General features: G+C 46.1%; 1 protein-coding gene across 6 annotated transcripts in view; it reads right to left on the bottom strand.

The window, feature by feature from the left end:
- The window catches only part of Pde11 (Phosphodiesterase 11), a 238428-nt gene that overhangs the window by 72534 nt on the left and 148942 nt on the right, over positions 1–16952 (bottom strand). The window contains exon 3 of one of the 6 annotated variants that reach the window (XM_069304824.1): positions 10774–10817. The exons of 4 other annotated variants lie outside the window; for them this stretch is intronic. Coding sequence is in view for 1 of the 2 variants with exons in the window: in XM_045756730.2 (XP_045612686.1) it covers positions 2889–2924 (36 nt within the window). In the remaining variant the exon portion in view is untranslated. Of the gene's footprint in view, positions 1–2888; positions 2925–10773; positions 10818–16952 lie in introns of all 6 variants that reach the window. One more of the 6 variants, XM_045756730.2, reaches the window with a different exon arrangement.

Here is a 16952-nt window from a genome sequence, read left to right as displayed (position 1 = left end):
GTCCTGGTGAGGGAGGGGGGGTCCTGGTGAGGGAGGGGGGGGGTCCTGGTGAGGGAGGGGGGGTCCTGGTGAGGGAGGGGGGGTCCTGGTGAGGGAGGGGGGTCCTGGTGAGGGAGGGGGGTCCTGGTGAGGGAGGGGGGTCATGGGGAGGGAGGGGGGTCATGGGGAGGGAGGAGGGGGACCTGGTGAGGGAGGGGGGGACCTGGTGAGGCAGGGGGGGACCTGGTGAGGCAGGGGGGGACCTGGTGAGGCAGGGGGGGTCCTGGTGAGGCAGGGGGGGGGGAGTACCCAGACAGGGGTGTAGGGGTGACACACAACATACGCCAGACTTGGTGCGGTCTGCTGGCAGCGTCTGGCAACCCTGCCCAGACAGTGCGCCCTGTCGTACGCACGCACGCACGCACGCACATGCATGCATGCAGTTTTATATGTAGATATGACAGAGCCCAACAGGCTCTGGAACCTATACAAGAGACGATTAAGAGCTTAGAGTCGTGGCTCATCCCCGACACACACACACACGTGGCCCAGTGGACAGCGCTTTGGGGGCGTAGTCCTAAGGGCCCGGGTTTGATTTCCGCCCGTGTCAGAAACAAATGGGAAGAGTATGTTTCACCTGATGCGCCTGTTCCCCTAGCAGTAAATAAGTACCTGGGAGTTAAGACAGCTGCTGTGCTGCGCGCGCGCGCGCGCACACGCACGCGCGCACACACACACACACACGATAGAGATATGATAGATATATAGATCATATGTAGATATGATAGAGCCCAGTAGGCTCAGGAATCTGTACACCAGTTGATTGACAGTTGAGAGGCGGGACCAAAGAGCCAAAGCTCAACCCCCGCAAGCACAAATAGGCGAGTACAAATAGGTGAGTACACACACACACACACACACACACACACACACACACACACACACACACATACACACAGGAGACACCAGGTGAGGTGAGAGACAGACAGAGAAAGAACAAAAGAGGACGAGAGAGGAGCGAGTGAATCAAAACCAGAGATGAGAGAGAGAGCGAGAGAGAGAGACAGACAGAGAGAGACAGACAGAGACAGACAGACAGAGACAGAGAGAGACAGAGACAGAGAGAGAGGAGGGAGGCCCAGGCAGCAGATGGTGTGAGCATCACCATAGCAACAGTGACAACATCATCCCCCACATCTCCTGACTTACTTTGTACATTTTGCAAGAGACATGCAAATAATGGTTCCCTTCTGCCGACACGTGAGAGACACTGGTTGGGGGGGGGGAGACTGGGTGAGGGGGGGAGAGAGGAACAATGGGGGTGAAAGGCTGGGTGAAAGGGGTGGTTGGTAGTGTAAAAATCATCCACTTAGATTTCCCGCTTATTACACAAACTTATTTTAGAAAATTACACGACATAAGCTCAGAAACACAGCTTATTCCTTCCATATTTTAACCCTGATGAAAGTAGCAGTGAACATCACACAAAAAAGAATGCAAACATATTTTGCATAGTCCAGGGGACAGTTAGGGTTGCCCGCATGTAGAGGTTAAAACTCTTAATCGCTTGTTTCTTCAATCGTTTAGAAATAGAATTAGACAGTCTGCAGGGTATGTATGGGAATGGGTTGGTGATCAACTTAGTGAAGCAGACACACACTTTTAAACACAAGATGTTAGCGAGAACGCATCAAGGAGGGGAAGTGATGAATCACTAGAAGACAGACAACCACACACAACCAGACACAACCACACAAACACCACACACACCACACAGCATTACCCCCCCCCCCACACACACACACACACACACACTAGGGGCACACGCACAAGGGGACACGGGTGGAAACTGAGTGCCCAAATGAGCCACAGGGACGTTAGAAAGAACTTTTTTAGTGTCAGAGTGGTTGACAAATGGAATGCATTAGGAAGTAATGTGGTGGAGGCTGACTCCATATACAGTTTCAAGTTTAGATATGATAGAGCCCAGTAGGCTCAAGAATCTGTACACCTGTTGATTGACGGTTGAGAGGCGGGACCAAAGAGCCAGAGCTCAATCCCCGCAAACACAACTAGGTGAGTACAACTAGGCGAGTACACACACTTCAAGGAATATATCCAGCTGTTACTCAAAGTTCAAGGAAGGGTGCAGTAACCTGGATACTGAAGGCCAAGTGTCTCCCGGGGCGCCAGCCATCACTTGCAGAGTCTGGTCAACATCTTACTATGAATGACCACCTGATGAGCTCTGGAAGAGCTTTGTGAGAGAGCAAGAGGTGCGTGCAGGCGTGGACGTGCTTCTGGACGTCTAGTCCAGAAGTTCTCCTTCCTTACATTTGTAAATCACTTCAGTCTTAAGTCAAGTGCGGTTGCCCTCATTTTCTTGAGACTTGTAAACATATATTTCTACTTCAATACTTCGCCGAGGGAAGGGGGGGGTGGGATTAGAGGGGGGGACTGGGGGGAGGAGTAAAGGGGGGGGGACTGGGGGGGGAGTAGAGGGGGAACTAGGGGGGGGAGGGGGGAGAGAGAAATCATGACAGGTGCTGACTAAACAAGGCTGACAGTCACTGAGGACCCGGTGATTACTGCAAACACACAAGTACAACTACTGCAAACAGACGAGTGTAACTACTGCAAACACAGGGAGAGCGCTAGTTATGGTGACTGGTTATAACTGTGTGAAGCTTGTCACAACAGTCGTCAGTTCTAGTAACTAACACACACTTTACAAATTAGTTAAACAGGACACGACATGCACTGAGTAGTAGTAGTAGTAGTAGGGGGTAGAGTGGGAGTGGACTAAGTGGACTATAGAGTCCACTGTCTCTATATAGTCCAGAGAGTGGACTATATAGAGTGGGGGTGGGAAGTGTACCTGTGAGGCGGGGCCCAGGAGCCTGACCTACCTGCAGGCAGGCAGTACACCGCCACTATCTCATCACCTGCAACGGTCAAGTTAAGAAACGTATTTAACATCAGTTTAAAATGAGGATTAGTTTTTTCTCAAAATCATATCTTAGAAATAATTCCTGGACGTACGCACGCACGCGCGCACACAAACTTGGACTATTCAACAAATAGATTTGTTAATGTTTATATTCAATATGTGTTCATAATTCTTCATTGTTGATAATGTTTCGTGAGGTAATATCTAAAACCCTATATAATACACACACGTGTGTGTGCATAATACACTACAACACACACACATACACTACACACACATACACTACACACACACACACACACACACACACACACACACACACACACACACACACACACACACACACACACACACACACACGAGGTCATAGATTTAAACTAGCTAAACACAGATGCCGAAGAAATATAAGAAAATTCACTTTCGCAAACAGAGTGGTAGACGGTTGGAACAAGTTAGGTGAGAAGGTGGTGGAGGCCAAGACCGTCAGTAGTTTCAAAGCGTTATATGACAAAGAGTGCTGGGAAGACGGGACACCACGAGCGTAGCTCTCATCCTGTAACTACACTTAGGTAATTACACACACACATCCCGACCCATCCTCGTATAATGAAATACCTGTATCTACAATGTACGTTTTCATTACTAAATCAATCCAATTGACACTTAAGAAAACGAAATGTAATCACCTTCCCTTCCCTTGCAATGTCTAAGTTTGGATTTCACCCCCTCCCCCCTCCCTATGTGCTGCACATCAACAAACCTAGAAGGTCTATAGTTCCAGCACCAGACATTGGTCCGCCTCACCAAATAGTTGCTATAACTAGTACTATCATTATAGGAGGATGGTTGAATTATCCATACAAATGTACAAGCCTATCCATACCCATGTATGATTCTATACATGCACATACATGGCACCTGTAGTCTTATAATCAATATGTATCATACACCTGTATTTCACAAACACAATCGCACGCTGATAATATATGTTTACACAATGTCATATTTGTATACCAATATACTTTATATATTTTTTTTTAAATATAGCTGAAAAACAATCATTGCAATATAAGTCGACTCTTAGGATAAGGTTAGGCGCTCAACAGCCAGTATCAGTGCCAGTATTAGAACATGAATGTCTTCATTAGGACCAGTATAAGTGCTAGTATCAGGACCAGTATCAGAGCCAGTATCAGTGCCTGCCAGTACCAGCATGTATAAAGGTTTACCTGGTTGATACCGGGTTGATGGGGTTCTGAAAGTTCTTCTACTCTCCAAGTCCGGCCCGAGGCCAGGTTCGTAAGTGCTTTCGTGAATCTGGCCCCAGGTCTGGTTGAGGGACGAAAGTCTTCCGGTACAAACTGGGTGAAAAACGTTTGTGTTCTGAGACAGTGTGGGAGTGTTGCAACCTTCCATAAAATACAGGAATCTTGCACTTGTTGATCTACTATACGTCACACTGAAACCTCTTCCAGCCCCTCCTCTAAACTTGTCACAACCTACAGAAAATGGCCTTCTAAAATGATTACATCTGACCTGACTTGATCTAACTTAACCTAGCCTATCTAACCTAACGACCCCGCATAGAAAACGTGACTGTGAGAGCCGCTACAGTTTATAGTACCCCGATATTTGTCCGTTGGCCATTTTGAGGTTACAATGTGGTGGTGTGGGAGAGGATAGTTGTGTGTTCAGCCCCACAACCTCACTACCCCTAGCAGCGAGGAATGTGGTGGTGGTGGCTAGTGGTGACCGGTGGTGGTGGTGGTGACCGGTGGTGGTGGTGGCTAGTGGTGACCGGTGGTGGTGACCAGGATGTATGCACCAAACCATCGCTGGGAAGTCATCCTACTAGCCCCATTTTCAAGGTTATCTTCTCCTGGCGTGCTGCGCAGAGTAGGCAGGCCATATACTCCGTCTGCGCAGAGTGGGTAGCCTCTAATACATTAGCACAGCTTTATATATGTCATCACTTTACCTTAAAGTCTTCACGTTAAAGCAGAGGCCTCCTAAACTCCCCAGACTATCCAATATATGATGTTTATCAGTGTGTGGTAATGGGGGTAAGGGAGGGTCTTGGCCACACCTTCCCCAACCCATACTTGTCATGGACCCCATACCCATCCTGCGGGGTACTGGACCCCATACCCAGGTGGACCCCATGGGGGGGGTCCACCACCCCAGCCTGTGACTGGTGAAAGAACGGTTAGCCACAAGGAGTTGAGAAGCTAGACTCCAATGTTGTTGAAATTAAGCAATTTAGATCCGTGCTGAAGACGTTACAAACGTTGTTTACATCGTAACGACATCACCAGCCGGTGACACGAACACTACGTCCCGTCTCCTGGCCACGGCATCCGCTTCCTCTGGAAACCTCTCCCATCATAAACGAATAGAAACTGAATCTGCTGAATATAATTGCTATGAAATTTCACGTATTGATGACAAAATAATATAATTGATTGATTTAAGATTCAAATGTTGAAGTGGGACTGCTACTTTCTAGGGTTTCGAACGGGTATATGAGTCTGCCTGTGTGATCTTGCATATTAGGTAAATACATTGCGCGCGCAGCCTAGTTAGGTTATGGGTGAAATGTGCCTAGTTAGTTGTTACGCACCTCTCATTCAGTATTAAATGCTAATGGCAATTAACCTTGACTGCATTCATTTAACTATGAACGATACATTACCGTGTAATAGGCCAAGACGAAAAATGAAAAAGAGAAAAGGTAATTGGGTGGAAGGATAGGAGGTGATGGGAGAAAAGAGAAAAAAGGAAGATGGAATAAAGGAAGAGGGGAAGAGGAGGAGAAGACTTTCACACTGACAATATTGGAGTCAGTTGGACACGCCAGAGACATGGTGGTGTCTGGCAACGCTGCCAAAACTGGTGTTTAATACACTAACTGTCAACAGTGTGAAGGAGAACATACATTCTCCCGACACTTGTGTGTGTGTGTCTGTACTCTCCTATCTGTGCCTGCAAGATCCAGCTCTAGCTCTTGGACCCCGCTTTTTAAAAGACTAAACCTTTTATGGGCGTACTGTGTCAAAGGCTTTCCGACAGTCCAAAAAAATGCAGTCCGCCCATCCTTCTCTTTCTTGCTTAATCTTCGTCACCTGATCGTAGAATTCTATCAAGCCTGTAAGGCAAGAGTGAGTGTGTGCGCGCGCTCACCTAATTGTGTTTGCGGGGGTTTAGCTTTGGCTCTTTGGTCCCGCCTCTCAACGGTCAATCAACTGGTGTACAGATTCCTGAGCTTACTGGGCTCTATCATATCTACATTTGAAACTGTGTATGGAGTCAGCCTCCACCACATCAATTCCTAGTGCATTCCATTTACTAACTACTCTGACACTGAAAAAGTTCAGTGTAGTTCAGTGCGCGTGTGCGTGTGTGCGTGTGTGCGTGTGTGCGTGTGTGTGTGTGTGTGTGTGTGTTTGTTTTCGTCGTGGGATAGAAGTGTGTGTGTCATCAGGTCCGAGTGTGGTGCCACAACACAGGAAACTTTACAGATAACACCAACCCTTACTTCCCATACCCCCCCCCCTGACCTCTACACTACTCTCCTACTTCTACACTATCCCAAAGCTGTACAAATTATCCCCCCCCTTTAACCCTTCATACTGTATAACCCTACACACAGCAGCAGCAGCACCCCTGCACACAGCAGCACCCCCCTGCATACAGCAGCAGCAACAGCAGCACCCCCTGCACACAACAACAGCACCGCTGCACACAGCAACAGCAGCACCGCTGCACACAGCAACAGCAGCACCCCCTGCACACAGCAGCAGCACCGCTGCACACAGCAGCAGCACCGCTGCACACAGCAACAGCACCCCTACACACAGCAGCAGCACCACTGCACACAGCAGCAGCACCGCTGCACACAGCAGCAGCACCGCTGCACACAGCAACAGCACCCCTACACACAGCAGCAGCACCGCTGCACACAGCAGCACCCCTACACACAGCAGCACCCCTACACACAGCAGCACCCCTACACACAGCAGCACCCCTACACACTGGGAGGATATCCTGCCACCTGCCTTATCCACCTGCCTGTGGATGATAAGGCTGGTGGCGCGCGAGGCTCAACACGGGAGACAAGTGACCATAGTAACACAGCATTTGCCTCTCCACTTACATCAGTATCTCTTATCACTCATCAGGGCGGCTTACTTGGTATTTGCTGAACAATCTACGAGCTCGGCAGCGCTACGAACGAGTCACCAACCCACAACCTTAGTATGGATGACCTCGTATCTTCAGCCAAAATGACTCTAGATTTGACTCCTAATCACTCTCTCTCGAAAACTGTAATTATGTGTGATGTTAGTTAATAATGGCTTCTTCCTTCGTAGAGTGCAACTTTATCAGCTAATTTAAGTGAGTATGGCATCTCTCCTGTATCCAAGCTCGCTCGCTCTCTTTCTCTCTCCATACTACACTGAGAGCTGAGAGTAGCTCTCTACACCGAGTGCTTGAGCTACTGGTACCTGCTTGATACCTGGTTGATGGGGTTCTGGGAGTTCTTCTACTCCCCAAACCCGGCCCGAGGCCAGGCCTGACTTGTGAGAGTTTGGTCCACCAGGCTGTTGCTGGGAGCGGCCCGCAGGCTCACATACCCACATGGTGTTTTGAACTTCTTTATAACTATGGATTTCCAAGTGTTGGGACCAAAGGCATGTTGAAAATTGCTCTTTCAAAGTCTGCTCTCCTACTGCTAATGCCAGTAATATTGCAAGAGTTTTTGGACATTGCTCATAAAAATAAAGTTTGGATCTTCAACTTTAACGTTTACTGGAGTTCTAAACTTGTCTCGTTCACTTGTCTCGTTCACTTGTCTCGTTCACTTGTCTCGTTCACTTGTCTCGTTCACTTGTCTTAGGATTTCATTAATTTCTTTGTTGTCGTCTGTGTATAAATCTTCATTTGTAATTAAAGGTTCAAAACTGGCAGAGGGTTTTTATTTTGATTCTGTACACGTGAAAAGTATTTTGTATTTTGTTTTATTTCTTGTATGGCCGTCTGTTACAATTGTATTTCTTCAGTCTGGTATGATCGTTTCAGCTTCTGAGAACGCAGAGAACGCAGACGACTGTACAGGAGAAGGAAAAAAATAACGGAAATGCTGAGGCAGACACGACTATCACAAGAAAGGAAAATAAACCTAAACGGGCAGATCTAAGAAATGGAGCAAACGTTGAAGCGATCATACGAATCTGAGGAAATGGAACTGGAACAGAAAGCTATACAAGAGATAAAGAAATATCCAAAATATTTTTTCACGTACGCAACATCAAAAACCTCCACCAGCATTGGACCTTTAATTACAACTGAAGGTACGTACACAGATGACAACAAAGAAATTAGTGAAATTCTAAGAAGCCAGTATGAGGCTATGTTTAGCACACCAATAAACAACATGAAAGTTGATCCAGACAGCTTCTTTATGAATGACATTCAAGCTGCAGATTGAACGGATATTAACACGAACTCGGAAGACTTTGAAAGAGAAATTGACAATAAGCCCATGCACTCAGCTCCTGGGCCTGACTCGTGGAATTCAATATTCATAAAGAAATGTAAAGTACCAGTAGCGAGAGCACTCAGCGTAATATGGAGAAAGAGCCTGGATACAGGGGAGATACCAGCAGTACTTAAATCTGCAGATATAGCTCTGCTGCACAAGGGGGGGGGGGAGTAAAGCCTTGGCAAAAAAAAAAAAAATTATAGACCGGTTGCACTAACATCACACACAAAAGATTTTGAAAGAGTGATTAGGAATCAAATTTCTAGTTTTATGGAAAATAATGAGCTACACAACCTAGGACAACATGGATTTAGAGCGGGAAGATCCTATCTGTCACAGTTACTCAACCACTGACAAAATCACAGAAGCTTTAGAAGAAAAGCAAAATGCAGATGTTGTATACACAGACTTTACAAAGGCATTCGACAAATGTGACCATGGAGTGATAGCACACAAAATGAGATCAATGGGAAAAACTGGTAAAGTAGGACGGTGGATACTCAACTTCCTGTCGAACAGAACACAAAGAGTAACAGTCAATCAAATAAAATCGAGTTCAAGCGCAGTTAAAAGTTCTGTACTTCAAGGTACAGTCCTTGCACCGCTGCTGTTCCTTATTCTCATATCAGATATAGACAAAAATACAAGGCACAGCTTCGTGTCATCCTTTGCAGATGACAAAAATCAGCATGAAAATTACCTCTGCTGAAGACATTGAAAAACTACATTCAGATATTAATAAAGTTTTCGATTGGGCAGCAGAAAATAACATGATGTTTAACAGTGATAAATTCCAGGTACTCAGGTACGGCAGAAATGAGAACCTAAAACATAATACAGGGTACAAAACACAATCGAATCTGGCCGGCCACAGTTAGAAACGTTCAGCTTCCTCATGAAGTCATCACCCAGCTTGTCCTCCTGAGGTTTGCCACCGTCAAGAAAACGGTCACTTTAAGGTGGTCTCTCCTAACCTACCAGAGGACCCAAAACAGAAAACGGGACAGTACGTCACTTTCGCCAACCGCTTCCATTTTCTAGTACGACAATTTTTGTCCTCAGGTAGAGTATGTCAAAATGCGAAGTTCTATTAGGAGGACGAGTTAGCAACACACACACACACATAATGGGGCTTAGGGGCCTCATAGCCTGGTGGATAGCGCGCAGGACTCTTAATTCTGTGGCGCGGGTTCGATTCCCGCACGAGGCAGAAACAAATGGGCAAAGTTTCTTTCACCCTAAGTGCCCCTGTTACCTAGCAGTAAATAGGTACCTGGGAGTTAGTCAGCTGTCACGGGCTGCTTCCTGGGGTGTGTGTGTGTGGTGTGGGGGAAAAAAAAAAAAAAAAAAAAATAGTAGTTAGTAAACAGTTGATTGACAGTTGAGAGGCGGGCCGAAAGAGCAAAGCTCAACCCCCGTAAAAACACAACTAGTAGACACACCCACCTCCGGGTAATCATCATGCGGGTTTTAACCCCATTCTTATTTCCCCTCTCGTCTCAACCACTCTTTTTACCTTTGTATGTGGGGGGGAGGGGGGAGTGGTGAGGGGGTCGTCGGTTGGGGGGGGGAGTGGTGAGGGGGTCGTCGGTTGGGGGGGGGGGACGGTGGCATGTACTCTCCTACAAGTGCTTACAGAGTCGAACTTTAGCTCCCTATAGCCACACGTGCCGTACTAACACGCATCAACTTGCATACATCATACTAACTCATATAACATACACGTAACTAACTTGAGTACCGTACTGACTCATTACCATAGTTCAATTCCTTTAAATATTAACCCTATTAATTGGGTCCATCTAATTACCCAAAACACTGTCGCTCGGATCGTCTACTTCCTATGGCGTCACCTACCACTTTGCTCCGTTTAGTTATAAATTATATTATTTCAGAGTAAAAGTAAGTTTTCCATGTTTTACATTTTGCACCAACATTATAGTGAGTAAATATATCATATTTCTTTATTACTTACGTAATGCTACTAAGCTTTGGGTAATTAGACGGACCGCTTGAGGGCTTAGCTGCACGCCCAAGCCGGTAGGAACGAACACTCACACTACTTCCTTAAGGATGAGGAAGGTGAGGAGGGAGGAGAAGACATGAGGTGAGGGAGGAGAAGACATGAGGTGAGGGAGGAGAAGACATGAGGTGAGGGAGGAGAAGACATGAGGTGAGGGAGGAGAAGACATGAGGTGAGGGAGGAGAAGACATGAGGTGAGGGAGGAGAAGACATGAGGTGAGGGAGGAGAAGACATGAGGTGAGGGAGGAGAAGACATGAGGTAAGGTCACCTCACTAACCTGGCAGGAAGAACGCCACACACCACCAGCAGACCTCAGCTCACCTGCAAGAGAGAGAGAACAATAATCAGGGAACACTTCACTACAACGCAGCTGGTGCGGTGACACGCCAACGGTGACAACCTCAACAGTAACACCAACGGTGACAACCTCAACAGTAACACCAACGGTGACACCAACACTAGCTTCAACCACAGAACGGCTTAACTACCCTTGTCAACATTGGCGCGCGTGCACACACACAGGCATGACTTACGAGGAGAGGCTGCGTGAAATGCACCTCACGACACTGGAAGACAGAAGAGTAAGCGGAGACATGATCACTATCTACAAAATTCTCAGGGGAATTGACAGGGTAGATAAGGATGAACTTTTTAACACGGGTGGTACGCGAACAAGTTGGAAACTGAGTACCCAAATGAGCCACAGGGACGTTAGAAAGAACTTTTTCAGTGTCAGTAGTTAACGGATGGAATGCATTAGGCAGTGATGTGGTGGAGGCTGACTCCATACACAGTTTCAAATGTAGACATGATAGAGCCCAGTAGGCTCAGGAATCTGTACACTAGTTGATTGACAGTTGAGAGGCGGGACCAAAGAACCAGAGCTCAACCCCCGCAAGCACAAATAGACGAGTACACACCTGCAGCACACACCTGGACGCCCCGTAATGACCCGCACATATGAACAAGTGTTAAGGGTCGTATCTCGTCTATCATTGTGACGTCACAGTCATGTTATAGTGCCTTCTCACCATCACCTGTCAACGGTGACAGCGGCTACGACCTCTCACTATCATCAAACCATCACTTAAAGTGCTTGGAATCGCTTAGCCTAACTAACTAATCATCATCCTATTTGTTCTCAATTACAGTTACGTCTAAGCTTCTATTACACCGTTACTTCACAACCATTACTGTAAGGACCATTACGTAACCTCACAGTCGACCTGTTGTAACAAATTACAAACCAACAGTAACTGGATTCCTTCTGACGATATGTGGTTATATTAACCAGACATTATTGCTTAACCAGGTGATTAGGTATGCGGGGCGCGCCTGGCTGGCCTCCTTCCCGTCACAGTGCGGCGTTGATGTCTCACGTGACGGGCAGGTGACGGGTACCCGTCTACGCTACCCGGAGTCACGTGACTGGCACCTGTACACCTGTTGATTGACGGTTGAGAGGCGGGACCAAAGAGCCAGAGCTCAACCCCCGCAAACACAACTAGGTGAGTACAAAGGGCCATGGGGTTAGACAAGATATCATCATGGACACTAAAAGAAAGAACTGAACCCTGTGTTGGCCATTTACTAAGCTATAGAGGATGTTACTGGAGACGGGGGAACTGCCAGGAAGTCTAACGAAAGCAACTATAGTACCAATACGCAAACAATGAAACGGAAGGAACTAAACTACAGACTAGTTTCTTGCATGCATAGTCTACTGCCAGTGTCTCTTGCATGCATAGTCTTCAATGGAACAGATACCATATACTCAGATCACAAGCTCATTGAAGTACAAACATCAATACCAGTTATAGATCTAAAAACAATGATCACGGTTATTCAATAAATAAAATTTTAATAATAAAAGGCTAGACTAGGAAAAAATAAAGAGGGAACTTCCAAACATTCAATGGAAACTATTCTAAGTAATAAAAATCCCAAGAATGGAAAGAAGACCTGACTGTCGAAGCATGTAAAGCCTGTCTAAAACTTGTCCCTTTGCGTTCAGTCTAGAAAACCAGTTTAGGAAGAGAACGCAGACGAGAACTACAGAAGTAGGACAAAAATAACGGAAATGCTTACGCAAACACGACCATCCCTAAATGGCGTGAATAATGTAAACAGGGAGATTGAAGAAATAGAACAGACTATAAAGCAACATATCAGAGTGAAGAGATGGAATTAGAACAGAAAGCCATACAAGAGAAAGAAAAATCCAAAATATTTTTGCACACATACGAAATCGTGGGGGGTGGGGGAGGGGGGGGGACACCAGTATTGGACCCATGCTTAAAAGTGAAGGTTCATTCACAGAGGATCATTCATTAACAAGTATAATCACAGTCATTCACCATGAAAAGGCTCAATACCCAGGTTACTGTGCTTAGTTCACTACTACTCGTGCTATAGTAAAAACGAAAAAAAAAACAATAACTAGCCTCACATAAAAAGCTTTCAAACAACATTATGGACAGAAAATGAAACGAAAGAGTGAGTATTCATGTCAGAAAACGATAACTTTTAAAAGAACAAAATAAAGGAGTTGTAGGCGATGAGTCACAATAACGTGGCTAAAGTATGTTGACCAGACCACACACTAGAAGGTGAAGGACCGACTTGAGAATGGTCCAGGACGGACCGAAACGTCGTCGTCCCTTCACCTTCTAGTGTGTGGTCTGGTCAATAAAGGAGTTGTCACGACTGCACAAACCTTCAAACAAGAGATGCCAGACCAATGATGATACTTTTTAAGACACTAGTCCTGTCTCACAGTTGAATACTGTTGCACACTAACTGCCCCATTCAATGCAGGAGTTACTAACCTGGGTATCGTATGGAGAACCTTTACTGCCCGAATCCGTTCAATAAAACAGCAAAAGTTACCAAGACTGCACAAAAGCTCTCAAACTGAGCTCGTAGAATCACAGGAGAGAGAGGCATTATAATGTACACTTATGAAAGTAGAAGTGCGACAGATATGGCAAGAGACAAACCTATAATCAATAAGTGTACAAGACTTCTCAAGACACTAAATATTAGGGGCATAAGTAGCTCATCCATTTCAACGTCCAAGATGGAACTAAATGCCTCCAAGTTATACCTGATGAACTCAGCCTTGACATACATCAGAGTGCGTGCAGAGGCGCTAACAGCCTGGTAGACCAGTCAACCAGGAGGTCTAGTCAGAGACCGGGCCACAGAGACCGGGATCACTGTCTCAGACGGAGACAGTGATCCTAAGAATCAAATTAATGTAATCCCAAGTTATATAGAATACACAAACTGACTGCAAGAAACTAAATCAATAGGAATCCTCCAGTAAAGAAAAGACTAAGAAGTGGTTTAGCCTCACGATTACTCACAATTCTCTCTTCTGGTGCTTATAATAATCAAATAAATTCACAGGCATGTATAGGGTTGTCCAACTTGAATAAGGACTCTGTTCTATAGCACGCATCAGGCCAGTATCTTGCCAAGGGTACACAGGTGGCAGTTATGATCCAGAGTCGTCCAGAGTGGATGACGGAGTGGAGTAGTGGAAACTGACTTCGTAGGGCACCGTTCTTGTGCCAGGTAAGTCCACTACGGGCTCACCATAGCCCGTGCTACTTGGAACTTGTTCCGAGTAGCTGAATCTATAACAACAATGGACTTCGGACATGGATGCAAGTGTAGAGATGACAGAACCCAACAGGGTAACCTGTTGGGTTCTGTCATGTCAAATCAAAGCTTCATGTCAAAGGAAGCTGTACACTAGTCATTTGAAGACTGAAAGGCGTTAGAGGTAGCCGAGGTCATCCCGAGGGCATCACAAGGGCACCACTACCACCAACGGTGCACCAGGTTGTGACCCCTGGCGGAGACTGCCGGTTATCCTCAAGTGTGTGTGGGGCTGGCTGCGTCCCTCCTGACAGCGGCCAACTGGCAGTGGTTAGAACCGGTAACATTACTTAGGCCACGGCAGGCACGGCGACCTCGGTAGTTTATGTCGCCGTCACTCTATGACTGACAGACTATGACTGACACTCTAGCCTTTGGCTACAGGGTCCTCCTAGAATGAGGAATACTAGTTAACACACATTAATTTGAAGCTGGACCCCTGCAACCAAACCAAAGGCTCTTACATCCACGCAATCAACACGATTGCTCCTAGTCTACTACCAGTCCACAACTAATCTAGATCTGCTCCTAGAGCTAATCCAGAACTGGACTACAGTTAACCTAGACGTGGTGTAAAGCTAGTCTAATCTAAGCTGGTGTAATCTGCACCTGGTCTTCACACGAGAGTGAGACGGACTGAGAGCTGCCGTCAGGGGCCAGTGACCACTGTGCTGCACGCTGAATATATAGTGGCAGAGATAGCCTAACACAGCACTCCACTGTTGACGAGACGGTCAGACCATATTGCAGAAGTGAGCACAAGAACATCTCAAAATTCGGAGAGAGATCATAAGCGCAGGAGGAGGGTTATGAGCACAGACCGAGGCTAGGTTACCACAACCTCCCTCATGGTCTGGTAGGAGACCTGGTCGACGACGTGGCCGCGGGGACGCTAAGCCCCGGAAGCACCTCAAGGTAAGGTAACCTCATATAAACAAACAGCATAACCTCAATAAGGCGTGATGAACCACCAAAAATTAGACTTCTATATTACTGGCTTCGGACAAACCGAAATTTTTCTTATATTTATATTGCTAATAAGCAATATAACCTAACCATCCTAGGCCCAATACAAGTATCCGAGGCCTAATATAGTACACATGTGTCCTAGTCAAGGCCTAGGCTTTTCAGTTAAAACTTTCCAATCTTAAAACAAAAATAGAAGGAAAAGATCGCTAACTGGAGCTCCATTACTACACATTTGTACCTTCCACCACATACTTACAATGTAACACCATAAAGAGTTGTATTTAATATTTCACAAACAGCGAGAGTCCCACAGGATATTGGCGGCGCCAGACTGTCGGCCCTGAGCATTTCTAAGTCACACCTTTTGCGTGTTAATTGTTCACAGGATGAAAGAGATAGAGAGTGTGTCTCGCTACACGAGAGGTGTTCCAGCAGCCTGGACTAGTCCTGTCCCAGGCCGGATGGGGACTGTCAACCGTACCCCCCTCCCCCCTTCCTCCTCTTCCTTGAGGTTATCTTGAGAACACCCGAGACACATTAGGAATATGTGTAGAATAATAAACCCCACATTGTTTGAGTTAGGAAAACACTATTTGTCAAATATTGATACTGTTCTTAAAAGATTTCCCCATTTTGCACCCGCAAGATAACATAAGCTTTTAAGGGTTGATAAATCTTAATCTTCTTGTTTGAGGAGCTGTTCACTTGAGACAGTTAAGCAAGTCCCAGCTGTGTCTGGGTACAAGTGACAGGATGAACAACCCAGCGGGTTTTCTTCCTATTGGGGAGTGTTGTACATTCTGCTATGGCGGTATGTCCACTCACAAGATGAGTGGCGCTGCCCAATAAACTCGCCCCTCGGGGCAAAACTTAAAAAAAATTTAAATGATTTCGGGGCTTAGTGTCCCCGCGGCCCGGTCCTCGACCTCCACCCCCAGGAAGCAGCCCGTAACAGCTGACTAACACCCAGGTACCTATTTTACTGCTAGGTAACAGAGCCAGGTCCTCTCTACCATCTTATTCTCAGAATCTTTGATGAGTGAACTTTTAAAGAGTGACGTATAGTGTGTTTTCAAATTAAAGTGTTGTGTAACTCTCAGGGTGGGGGAAGGGGGGGGCAGTCAGCCGTAGTTGCTCTCAAATTCTTGTGTTGTGACTCAAAGTTTGAATTAATGTTGATATTTGAACATCAAAATGGATCAATTGTATCATTAAGAGTGAATATTTAATAATAAATATCTACCTGATTAACTCGCTTTTTAAATTGTCTTTCATTCTCATCCCTAGATCTTGGAGAGTGAAAGCTAAGAGTGGAGAGCACTCTCAAGTGTACTGACTCAAGATTATGACGCAAACATTCTTAACAATATGACTTACAATAGTTCAGTTGTTACGTGATAACATCAGTTAATGTTGTAGAACAGAGAAGTTCTATTCCTTGTCTTATAACTAACGTTTGTATCGTTAGGGATGGGGGCAGCACTTGCCTACTATCTACCTCTTTCCTTCCCCTCCCATTCTTAACTTTTCCTCGCCAGGAAAAGGTCAGGAAGACCTGACCTTTCCATCCTCACTCCCCCCTTCCACCTCTCTTCCTCCCACACTGAGTTTCCTTCCTGTCTTTCTTGAATTTCTGATACGTTACGATGGTGATGTTACAACAAAAACTACTGTAATTTCAGGAGGATGGGCTGTAGGCCGTGTCTGGAGGTAAGGCTGCCAACAGAGCGAGGAGGATGTCTTGACCTCACTTGAGCAACAGAGGTCGTGAGAGAGGGTCACGCTTTGCTCAGCTCCTCCTGGCAAAGGAGGAAGCCCTAC

This window comes from Procambarus clarkii, chromosome 53 (genome assembly GCF_040958095.1).
Source record: "Procambarus clarkii isolate CNS0578487 chromosome 53, FALCON_Pclarkii_2.0, whole genome shotgun sequence".
Lineage (NCBI taxonomy): Eukaryota > Metazoa > Arthropoda > Malacostraca > Decapoda > Cambaridae > Procambarus > Procambarus clarkii.
The sequence above is the reverse complement of the archived record's forward strand: the minus strand, read 5'-3'. Positions and strand labels throughout refer to the sequence as shown.